Raw genomic sequence first — 12,725 nt, forward strand, 5'->3', positions numbered from 1 at the left:
TAATACATGCTTGTTGTAGAGAACATAGAAAACATTGAAAGATACCAAGAATAATTATTAAAAACACTCAGAATCCCATTACCCCTAGATACCTGCTATTAAGATTTTGAATTAGACTTTTCCTTATGTTTACAAACTTACATATATATTTTACATGTCTATGTATAACTCATATTATGGGCAAGGCCCCTAATTTAAATTCTTCTAGGTAGTTAAGGGATGCAGAAGTTTCTTTTGAGTCTGTAGAATCAGTTGCCTTTAGCTCAAAATAAACCGTATAACAGAGGCACATCTTAGGGTGACTCGTTTGGAACCCTTCCAGCATAATGGCGTATTTAACCAATTATAAGAAAAATGAATGTCTCATATTGATTTGGGCAGTGTACATGTGAAGGGTTCAGCTTTCACCAGTATGCTGGGTCAAAACCCGTGGAGGAGGACCTTATTGGGATGGAAGTTATTTTGTTATGGTAGTACCAATCTCTTCAGTTCTGAATGTTTTCTTATTTCCATGATAATTTCCTGACGCATGAATTGATTGGAAGAGTAGGAATATGGGGGTTTACTAGCTATCTTTTGTTTGTTGATTTCTAACTTAACTACATAGTGGTCAGAGAATGTGGTTGCTATGATACCAATCCTTACACATGTAGAGAGACTTGCTTTATGACCCAGTATGTTAAATTTTTGTACATGTTTCACATTTTCTTGAAAGGAATGTCTATTCTGTAGTTATTGAGTATAATGTTCTGCATGTATTCATCAAAACAAGCTTGATAATTGTGTTACTTGAATTTTCTAGTCCTTTAAAGATTTTTGGTCCCTTTGATCTATGTATTAGTTTTCTGTGGCTGCTGTAACAAATTACCACAAAAGGGTGGCTTTAAACAACAGAAATATATTATCCGACAATTCTGGAAGCTAGAAATGTAAAATCAAAGCATCAGCAGGGTTGCATTCTCTCTGGAGTCCCTAGGGGAGAATCTATTCCTTGTCTCTTCCAGCTCTAACAGCTGTTGGCATTTGAGTGGAATGTGGCTGCATCACTTCAATCTCTGCTTCTGTGGTCACATTGCCTCCTCCTCTTCTGTCTCAGATCTTCTGCCTTTCTCTTAGGAAGACACCTGTCATTGACTTTATGGTCCATCTGGATAATCCAGGGTGATCTTCTCAAGATCTTTTAACTTAATTGCATCTACAAAGACCCTGTTTCCAAGTAGACTTAACAGTCACAAGTTCCAAGGATTAGAGAACATATCTTTTTGGGAGGCTACTATTCAACCCATTGCAATCTATTAGAGAGATATGTGAACATCATCTATTCTGATGGTGGATTTTTCTTCTTGTATGTCTCAATTTTTGCTTTATATATTTGTGACCAAGTTATCAGAGACACATTTATGACTTTTATCTTCCCGTATATTGAATTTTTTATTATGTAAAGATCTCTCTTTATCTTGTGACACATACACTCATCCATCTCCCCAGAAAGTCTATCGGTTGTCTTTAGTCTGAAAAAGACTAATTCTTCCTTCTTCCATTTATTGTTTTTTTGTTTTTTTTTTTAATGCTGGGCATATTTCCACCCTGCCTCTCGCAGCATTTCACACAGTTGTCTTTTACTTAATTTTTCTCTTGTTTGTTTTGTATTTCCAAGGCCCAGAGAATTAAAACCATGCGATTCAAAACATATGTCTTTCATTAATATAAGGGAATTGCCTGGAATTAATCATTCTGAGTAATTGGTAAAAATGTTCCATTAGGCATAGTGCAGAATATATTGGGAAAAAAATATGTAAAGAAGCTGAAACAAATGTGGACACTGAAGTACATGAGACAATTTCTCAGTGGATAAAGTGATTCTTCATATTAATCCCATATCTGTGGAATTAAAGATTCACTATCTGCTAAATGTAATAAAGCATTTTTCTAGATAACTTTCTTAGCACTAGTAGCTACAATGAGCTTCACAATTCTCATATATTATTGCTAATCTGAGAATGCAGAAAAATGAGAAACATTACAATAGTTATGTAATCTCTTTTTTGCCTCTCAAGACACACATAATCCCAAATTTGTAGTTAGATTTGTGAAACAGTACACGTGGATTGGTATTTTTAAGTTTAAAATTTCTGGCCTTAGTGTGTGGAAGAGTTAAGGAGCTTTAAAAAAAAAAATCCATGAATATTTCGAATATATATATATATTTTTTTTACCCACACTGCTACGTTTCGCTTTTTATTCCCGGTTTTGAGAGTTTGGGTGGTGTGGGCTGAGGCCCACTAGCAGTCCCACTAAGGGCCATCCAAGGCGGTCTCACACGTTTATAATGTGTGACCCGGGGCCTGTTGTGTGACCCGGGGCCTGTTGTGGTCCCCTGCCTCCGTCCTCAAGCCAAGGCCGGGCTGCGATGTCCTCTGAGGGGCGAAGGCCGGGTAAATAAGGTGAGCTCAAGCAAAGCACCATCCAAAGCTGGGTGGGTGTCACGACCGCCCACTAGGCTTTGCGTTCCTCTTCAGAAGCCGGCCAGGCTCCCCGTCGTCCAGGCAACCAGGTTGAGAACGCGCGTGCGCAGCCAAACTCTCTTATCACGTGAGGCCGGGACAGGGGCGGGGCCGAGGAACGCTCCTCTGGACTCGTCGCCCCTCCCTCCTCTTCGCGGGGTTGGCCGAGGCGGGGCGAACCTCTGCCCTATTGCGTGCGGGTGACTCACAGCTCCCGCCCCTTTTCGCTTGGCTTTCTCGCATTTCGTTCGTCGCACCACGTGCCCTCCTGGCCGCACCCCCAGCTGCCCTTTCCAACTGCCTGTTGGAAGCTGCTGTAAAATGTCGTGAAGGGCGCCGCCGCTTTACGGTTGCCTCTCCCAGACCGGAGCCCGGGAGCGCCCACCGCCGTCAATCCTGTCTCTAAGAGTCGGCCCGGCGGAGAGTGAGAGATCCGGTGCACCGCTGCTCTCCCCGCTGCGCCTGTTCCGGCCCCCGGCGATGTGAGCTCGAGGAGGCTGCGGTGCCCCCTGGCCCGGGGTTGAGACGGACTGCAGGTGCCTGTGAGGCGGGCGGGTGCTGGGGGCCAGCAGGATGGAGGAAAGCATGGAAGAGGAGGAGGGGGGCAGCTACGAGGCGATGATGGACGACCAGAACCACAACAACTGGGGGGCCGCTGTGGACGGCTTCCGGCAGCCCCGCCCCCCCCCGCCACCCCGCTCGTCGATCCCAGCCCCTGCCCGAGAGCCTCCGGGGGGGCAGCTGTTGGCGGTGCCCGCGATCTCGGTGGACAGGAAAGGCCCCAAGGAGGGGCTCCCAATGGGGCCGCCGCCACCGCCGGAGGCCAATGGGGTGATCATGATGTTGAAGAGCTGCGACGCGGCCGTGGCCAAGGCGGTCCCCGCCCCCACCCCCAGCTCCACCATCAACATCAACACCTCCACCTCCAAGTTCTGTGAGTCCAGTCTTTCCCCAGCAGACTTGACTTTCCTCCTCCCCACCCGGACGCCGAATCCGCCCCTTTGGGTGCAGCCCCACTTCCTTTGTTTCCGGCCTGTCCCCCCCCTCCCCCCCAGTTTGGTATCTGCGGCCAGCGCTGGAGCGGCCCTGGCTTCTTGTATTACCTGACCTAGAGAAGTAGCCTGGTACGCATACAGCCCTAAGTTCTCCAAAAGCGACCCTTATCACCACCGGCTGTCACTCAATCTTAAGAAGTTCTTTTCTTCTCCGTCTTATTCCTTAAAGTTTCACCCTCAAACGTGAGGGGGAAAATAAGGCATCCCGAGTTTCAATAGCGAGAGAGGCCTTCACTCTTTTTTGCAGCTAGAGAGAGAGAGAGAAGAAATCTAGCAACTTCTGTTTTTCTGCTTTTAGCCTGGCTGTGTTAAACAAGTCAGGAATTAGAAAGTTGACCTATATCTACACCTCGTTCTTTCTCTTCGGTATACACCTGCATCCTGATAGGCAGATGTATGAGATGCTACTTGAGTAAACTATTGCCGTGGGAACTGCGACGTTCGTTTTGAAGCTCATAATGTATAAAATTATTTTCAAAGCCTACACCTAAGAATAAGCCATTCAGCATGTGTCCAAATCCAAAATTCTGTTGCGTGTTGAACTTTATGTTGGTGATCTGCCTTAACACTCAATTGCAGGCAGAAAACTTTAAGACTAAAATCTGTTTGGTAATCTGAAACTGCCCCTAGCTAGGATGTATGCTTCCATAGCTAGGAAAAAAAAAAATGTGGCTTTGCTTTGAGTGGGCTTTTTTTTTTTTTTTTGAGGGGGTGGTGGAAATTGAGCGTCATAGCCAGATTTTTCTCTCCTATTAATAACTGCGAGTTTTGAATGGCATCTGGTAAAGCAGCTGGAGATTTCTAGTTACTAATTTTATCCAGTTACACTTTTATCAAAGTATACCAGTAATTGTCCAATTAGCACTGCAGAGAAATGTTTGCTTTGATTCAGATATATAATTACAGCCTTACACATTTTGTGTGTGTGTAGGAACAGCATATAACCTCACTTACTTGCCTTCAAGATACTGCTTTAGTCAAAGATATTCATATGTAGGTATGGTTGGTAAGATTTGTATTTTATTTTTTTCTGTGTTACGCATACATGAGAATAATATTGTATAGTTTGTGTGTTGAAGTCTATGTGGTAAAACCAGACCTTGGACAGAGTAGTGGGGCAACCTATCTAAATGCTGAAGGAAGCTTGCTTTAGTGCTCAAACAATTCGTTTGAAGAGTTCAAGAATCTATAAACAGAAATCAGTAAAATTAGGAACAAAAAGATTTGCCAAACCAAAAAATTGTTCTTTGAAGATTAATAAGCTAGACAGACCTCTGATAAGATTGGTCAAGAAGAAAAGACGCAAATAAAATAAGTGAAAAATGGGAAATAACTATAAGCATGAGATTAAAAAAATAATTTTATGAATTGCTGTGGATTAATAAATTTGAAAGCCTAGATGAAATGTTTAAATTCTTAGAAAACTATGAACTGTGAAAATTGGTGTCAGAAGAAATAGATAGTTTGAACTAATAAATATTTAATAAACTGAAATGGTACTTAAGGACCTCCCCTTTCAAAAATCTGGACCTGGATAATCTTATAAGTAAGTAACATTGAACTTTTAAATATTACTTAACTCCTTTTCACAAGTTTTTATGGGAAATAGAAAAAAAAAAGACACCAAACTCATTTTCTGAGGTTAGTGAAACCTCGATTCTAAATCTAAATAAGGATAATATGAGAAAATTATAGATCTGTTTCACTTTCTAGCAAAGATATAAAGATCCTACACAATAAACTAGCTCATCAAATCCAACGGTATGTTGAAAGAATTACGATCCACAGAGTTTAAGAACATAAGCATGGTTTAACATTTATCAATGTAATTTATCCCATTAATAGGCAAAAGGAGAAAAATGATTATCTTGATACCATAAAATTATTCACCAAAATCCAGCACCTATATATGATGAACTCTTAGCAAGCTCAGAAGATAACTGTGTGAAAATCATAACCAAAATCCTACAGCAAATAATAATACATAATGGAGGAATTTTAGATATAGTCACTTTAAGCCCGGTGACAGTAAGGATGCCTCCATCATTGTTACTGTTTAACATGGTAAGAAAGGTCCTGGCTAACACTATAAAAGGAAAAAATGGGAAGTATAGGATAGGAAGGGAAACAATAAACTCATTATTTGCAGATAATATCACTTACCTAGAAGAACAATTAGAATCAAAATAGAAACTATTAGAACTAGTAAGAGTTTAGCAGGGCTACTGGATTTAAGATCAACTTACAAAAATTAATAGTATTACCCTGAACAAGCCCAATCCCGTCTGATCTCGGAAGCTAAGCAGGATCAGGCTTAGTACTTGGATGGGAGACCACCTAGGAAGACCAGGTGCTGTAGGCGTAAAAAATAAAAGTAAGGGATTGTAAACTGACGAGGTCCTTGAAATCTGTGAGGTCAACCAAGGGTTGCCTCGCCACCCCCCCCCCAAATTAATAGTATTTACTGTGCTAGCAATAACCAACTATTAAAGACAATCAAAAGTAAATATTGTATAAAATAATAGTAACAAAACTATAAAGTCTCTAGGAATTAATGCAAGAATACATAAAACTTAAGGAGCAAACTTTAAAACTTTAATAAGGAACTAGAAGAGGATCTGAATAAACGGAAAAACTTTTCTTGCTCTTGGGTTAAGAGTACCTATTATAAGAATGTCAGTTTTCTCCATTTTTAATCTATAAATTTAATTAAAATGCCATCAAAATTCCATTTGGTTTGTCTGAGAAACTCAATCACCTAAATCTAAAATTTATATGGCAGACAGGATAAAATTTGTCAAAACCTAAATCAGTCTTAGAGATTTGCTTTAATGGGGCTTGCCTTATCAGAAGTTAAGATACTATTTAACTATTTCAAGTAGTTAAGATACTACTTCAAGGTGGCATTGTAAATCACTGGAGGAAGGAGTCATGTTAGGGAGAGTTGCTCACTATATGTGAACAAGCCTAACACCATAAACAAGATGGACTCTGGATAAATTAAAGATCTAAATATGAAAGGAAAAATGGTAAAATTAATAGAAGAGAGGTGCTGTAGGTCTCAGGGACTGAGAAGGACTTCTTACAGCTTCACAAACTTATAAAGTGAAAAATTACGTTGTATAAAAATCAAGGATTTTCATTCAGTGAAAGATGGATGAAAGAATGGGAGAACATATTTGCAGTGCCTAAAATTAACAAGGGATTAATATCTAGACAAAGGACTACACATCAATAAAAAGGGCAGCGACCCCTGTAGAAAAATAGGCAAAAGATATTAATAGATTACAACGTAGGAAGCGTAGAAAGATGTTTGAAATTATTAAATAATCAGAGACATGCAAATTAAAATAATCAATGTCTTCTCTCACCTGTTAGGTTAGCAAACATTAGAAAGCTGGATAGTACCAAGTGTGGGTGGGGAGATAGGATAGAGGATCTGCTTGATAGGACTAGCAGTGCAGTGGACCTGTAGGGTTTGAGATGCCCAAAGTCTCTGTAAACTAGATGATGAAAGCCAGCTGGAGTGTTGGTGTAGCCCTGCTCTATGATGGTGAAAGTGTACTTCTGGACTGTTGGATGAAAACAGCTCTGATTGTTTTCGGAATAGATTTTTAAAAAGCATTTGTTAGCCTGATGGATGCATACTAGGTCTTAGAGACTATGTGGGTTTGTCCCTATAAAGAGACCATGTCTGGAACAGCACCTACAATGGTAGTCACCACTTGGTTTGATTTGCTATAATTTGTATTCTCTTAGACCTAGCTCCTCTGCTCTGGCCAAATAGGCTAATGAAATTGGAGTGCCGTAACAGTCACCATCCTGGTATCTTTCACGGCTTTGAAGTTGTTCCCCACAGGGATGTGCTTTGGGTTTATTATTTTGGTAGGAAGGGGCACATCCAGGGGACTTTCCTTGGCCCTGCCTACACGAATAGTCCTTACTCCATAGTTCAGGGAGCCAGGATTAACTGTGCGTTCGGAAACTGGGAAATGCAGGATGGGCCCACTATGAGATGGATTGAAGCCAGAACACTACTTATCAGTGTGGCATCCACAGCTGATATGACTGGTTTACCACAGTGACATTCTGGTCCCTAAGGATTGCTGTCAGCTTAGAGCCAGTGTTGTGTAACTACTGAACAGCCTGAGTGAGTCTGCTTCCCAGATGTACTGTTCCCTAGATAAATAGCTGCGTACTCTATTGGAAAGGGCTGGGAAGAAGACCTCAGGTATGCTCTCAGGTATGCTCTTGGTGCAGTTTTGTAGCGTCTCCTCAGTGGAACCCATCCTCTCTTCTATTCCTGGAGCTCTGTGTCTGTAAACAGGCTCAGTCTGGATATTAAGTGAGGTGCCTACCATAACTCCATTGTGGTCACTTAAATCAGGCCTCTGTTAGCTACACCTGGAGTTTTTTTTTTCCTTCCCATTATACACATCAAGTAATACCTTAATGTGTAATGCCTGTCTGTTTTCCTAAGGACACCATGGTTAGCCACCGCCAGAGATCCAAGCCGTTCTGATAATCAGTCTGGTCCTGCTGTTTGTTGTCCTAATCATGCCCATTTTATATCTGAGGATTAAATGTTTCTACTTATCCTTTATCACTCTAAGAATCCCACTATCCTGTTGGAATCAGGGCGCCCCTTTCAATGACAATATTGCCCATCTTTAACCCAGAACTACAAAGGACAGCCACCCCAACATTTTTCAAGGATGTTAGTGCATCCTTCACCCATATTTCTCAATTCCTTGGTGAAGGGTCTTCTCAGAGGACAGTTAGAGGAAGGGACGGAGTGAGAGAGAGGAAGGGACGGAGTGAGAGAGAGGAAGGGAAGGGAAGGGGAGAGAGAGACGCAGAGACAGAAAGTGTGTGTGTGTGTGTGTGTGTGTGTGTGTGATGATAAAAACATTCTAAAATTCCTGCCATAATAAGTCCGGATTCATTCCTCCTGCTAAGGAATTCCTGGTGTCCTGACCTCCTCCTCCTCCTTCCTGACTCTCTCTTCTTCATCTTCTCTCCCCTTGTCCATTTTCTTCTTTCTTCTCTACCTTTTCTTTTCTCCCTCCTCCGTTTATATTCAATAAAGTACCTACTTTAGGCATGTAGTTTGATGAATTTCGACTGGTGTAACTATTTGCTCTGGGATTTGGGCAAGCCACTGAAAGCTATCCTATTACTGTTATTACTGGATGCTGGCAAAAGCTGGGAAACTCCTGGGTCAGAGAAAGAAATATGTTATTCATGGCACAGCAGATAGCATGAGAATCAGCTTATTTGCATAGGTTCCCCTTCCTCCAAGTCCTCCTGGGGTGACACAACATGGCCAAGATGGATGCTCCCTCAAGTGGGTTTGTGTTGGCAGCTGAAGAATGTTGAACTTGGGGAATCCACTACTTTTATAGAATCCGGTAAGCAAGCCTGCTCTTTGCCTGGGGGAAGACATTACCTCTTTTTTTAAGGTAACCAGCTGTAGAGGGGCCCAGGTTCAAGAGTGATTGGTTTGGTGCTTGCAGTCTTCACACACTGAACAAGACATGTAGGAGTGTGAGAGGCCCAAGTACTGTCCAGTAGTAACCACTACAACATCAAGAGATGCATTTTCACCATTAAAATACTTGTCGCGCTTCCTTGCCTCTAGCCCCGGGTGACCACTGATTTCTGTCGCTAGGTTTTCATACAAACGGAATCATAAAATCTGTATTATTTCATGCTTGGCCTCTTTCCTTCACCTTGTTTTTGAGATTCATCCTCATTCTTGCATATGTCAGTTATTACTTTTTAAGGCTGAGTACTATTCTTTTTGGGGATATACCACAAATTGTATATGTAGTCATCTGTTGATAATCATTTGGGTTGTCTCCATTTTGGGTCATTATTAATAAAGCTGCTACGAACAATCAGGTAGAAGGTTTCGTGTGGATATAGGTTTTCATATAAATGCCTACAAGTAGAATTGCTTGGTCATATTTTAACTATATGTTTAACTTTAGAGAAACTGCTCAACTCTTTTCCAAAATGATTATTCCATCGTACATCCCCACCAGCAATTTATGAGCATTTAAGTTGCCCCACACACTTGCTGATGTTACTGATGCTTGTACTAGCTAGGCTTCACATCTGCATGTTGTCAGTCTTTTGAATTTGAGCCTCACTGTGGTTTTATTTCACATTTCCCTTTTACATGTGCTATTGGCTTTTTCAACCCTGTGCCTATAAGAATGAAGAGATTATTTTATGGCAGTCTTGGATGTTCTTTGGTCATGTTTATCGATCTAACCATTTTCTTAAAGCCTTCACCTGTTGTCAAAGTCAGCCCAGTCCACAGTCCTTGTATTTCTCATTTCCATCCTAACTGCCAAAGCAGTCTCAAATTGTTTTCTTCAAGAACTTTTTTCCAGATATCTATAGGTGATAATTTAAATAACGCTCTACTGCTACACACTGGACGTTAGTATCATGTTATCTAATGGTTGCAGTGTCATGGTGGGTGGCAGTGGGTCGGAAACCAAAACCAGCTTCCTAGCTAGTCTGTGTCCTGTAACTATCACGGTACCAAATACTTTTTCAGTCACAGACAGTTCAGCACAAGAACCTGCTCTAGGCATCAAACCAGAACGGATTTCGTAGCGGAAATGAGGCACGTTAGAAATCGTTGGAGAGGTGAGCGGTATAGAAGGCAGAGAGGCTGCTCCGCTCACGCTGCGTTGCAGAGCCGGGCCGCTGCCGCCATTCCTGCATTGCTGCCCCTGCCTCCCTCATCCTTGACGTTGGTGACCAGACCCTGGAATTTGGAGTTTGGCGGCCACAAACTCTCATGTCTTTAAGTTAACCTTACTTGCCAGAACCAGCAGCAGCAATAATATGTCCTTTGCCTCGCTTTGACCTTCCAAATCTCACTCAGATGTATCTCATTGGTGGAACCTAATTCAGGAAGCGTAATTATTTAGTTTAACTTCCATTGTATGTTAGTTTCTTTTCCATGATGATAACCCTGAAATCCCAGGAGCATACAGAACAAAGGTTTATTTCGTGCTCATGTTATGTTAGTGGCTGACAGTTGGCTGTGGCTCTTTACATGTCATCTCATTGTGAAGTGAAGCTCTTTTTTGGGTCTTGTCTTTCTTGGCAGAGGCAAAGAGAAGAGTGGACACAGACACGTAATGGCTTTTACTGCTTCTGCTCAGATGTAGCATATGTCATATCTGCTCATGTTCCAAATATATTAAACAATAGAAAGGTTTCCTGTCTAAATGTGTTGGGTGGTGGGGGCAGGTGGGACTCGGGTATGAGGCTAAAAGGCAATGGATGGAGGAAGGGAGGAAAGGAGGGATCTTGCATTGATTGATGGTACTGTGCCATGATTTCAGGAGAATTATTAACCCGGTGCGCACCTATAGGTTCTCTTCTGGTGAACAAAAGCATCCCAGTATTTTAAATTGAACTCAGTGAAATTATTCTGATTTTTAAATTAGTGGTTCAAAAATGTGTTAAACATTGACTTTCGAATTGAAGTTATTAACTGATTTTATTAAATCCTAAATAAAGTTGCCTTTTACTTGATCAGGTTGTGTCTGCCAGTTTTCACATTGGTTGATTGTTTTACGTTGGTGGATCAGTATCCAGGTCTTAAAACGTGCACTGTGTCGGCAGCATCCGATGGTGGTGGTTTGGTATCTTCTTGCCTTCCAGGTTAGTGGAGTGCTGCAGCAAGCATTGGTAAGATATTGATTGGCTAAATTCTGGAATCCTGTTGGGGATCTTGTCTTGCCATTTTTTTTGACATGTATTGCGCAAAGTGGCATTGATGAAGCTGTAGAGAAAGCCATTGTAGTGTTTCTGTAAGGCCCAGTCCAAAATCCCTAAAGAGAATGAATGCTGTTTACTTTCTCTTTAAACTGTAACTGTAAGTTGTAGACCATATGTCATCACATTGTAAACTGTTAAGTGTTATATAAAAAATTATTTTTGATATCTTTTCATAATATGTCGTGACAGGGCAAACTGGCCTTTTGCTTTTTCTTCCTGCTTTTGTGGACATTTGACTATTAACCTCTGTAGAGTTGCTGAGACCTATAATTTGTAATTGTAGGTTGCTGACTACACATCCGAATGGTGTTTTATTCAACAGATATTGATTTATTTCCTTTTGGATGCCAGTGTAATAGTTTAGTCTCTGGTGATGAATGAGACACAGTTTAGTGTAGGAGATGATGGACAGATAATTATGATTGAATAGTAAAGTTATATATGTACATGGTAGCACAGAGGAAACAGAACCATTATGAAAATGAATAGAAGTTTGTCAGGAGAATCGAGGAGGACTCGAAGAGACTTCCTTGCGGAGGGGACAGCCTGTGCTGAAGACCTGGAGTTGAAATTATTGTTGGAACATAGGGCATGAGACACATAGATAGTGGCACAGTTAAACCTGGAGAGATAGAAAGGTCTCGAGAGTGAAGGGCATGCATGCCATGTTAGAGGTAGGATTTTCTTCTATGAGAATAGGAGCCACTGGAGGGAATTAAGGGAATCAACTTGGTGAAATTTCTCTTAATGTATTAGTTTAGATTAGAAAGGAAAGAGAATGGAGGCCTAAAACTAGTTAGGGGTTGTAATTATAGTCGAGATGAGGCTTGAACAAATAAAGCATTGGAAGAGAGTTTGTTTCAGATTTTGCAAATATTTGGGGACTAGAGTCTACAGAATTTGGGGCTGAAGAAGGGAGGCTAGAGACTGAAGATTGTTGGTTTGGATGTCTGGGAATTGGCGCTGCCTTTGACCCGGATGTGGAAGGTGTATGGATGGTGTGTGTGTGCGCGCACGCGTGCATGCATGTGCGTGCACACACGCATCTCTCTCTCTCTTTTTAAGGTGTTTATGGACCATTCAGGTAGAGAGGTCCACTAGGCAGTTGGTCAATTCTGAGCTTTCTCATTTCTATGCCTTAGAATATTGGAACTACTGAGACAAAAATTTAATTTCACTAGATTTATTTTTCCATTTTTGAAGATTTAAGATTCACCAAACTCTTTGGCCTTAAAACAAAACTTTGGTCTTTTTAAAATACAGATTTATAATTTAAAAACTCAAACTATGAAAAGTCACATAATGAAAATCAGTGGTTCCTTTCCTCCCCCTTCCCATTCCTAGACCTGGTACTCAA

General features: G+C 41.3%; 1 protein-coding gene across 2 annotated transcripts in view; it reads left to right on the forward strand.

The window, feature by feature from the left end:
- Positions 1–2,768: 2,768 nt before the first annotated feature.
- The window catches only part of CACUL1 (CDK2 associated cullin domain 1), a 63,387-nt gene continuing 53,430 nt past the window's right edge, over positions 2,769–12,725 (forward strand). Inside the window, exon 1 of one of the 2 annotated variants that reach the window (XM_039871075.1) lies at positions 2,769–3,438. In XM_039871075.1, the coding sequence (XP_039727009.1) occupies positions 3,078–3,438 (361 nt within the window). In that variant the 5' untranslated portion in view covers positions 2,769–3,077. The remainder of the gene's footprint in view (positions 3,439–12,725) is intronic. The other variant, XM_039871074.1, reaches the window with a different exon arrangement.

Source organism: Pteropus medius, unplaced genomic scaffold (assembly GCF_902729225.1).
Source record: "Pteropus medius unplaced genomic scaffold, Ma_sr-lr_union100, whole genome shotgun sequence".
Classification (NCBI taxonomy): domain Eukaryota; kingdom Metazoa; phylum Chordata; class Mammalia; order Chiroptera; family Pteropodidae; genus Pteropus; species Pteropus medius.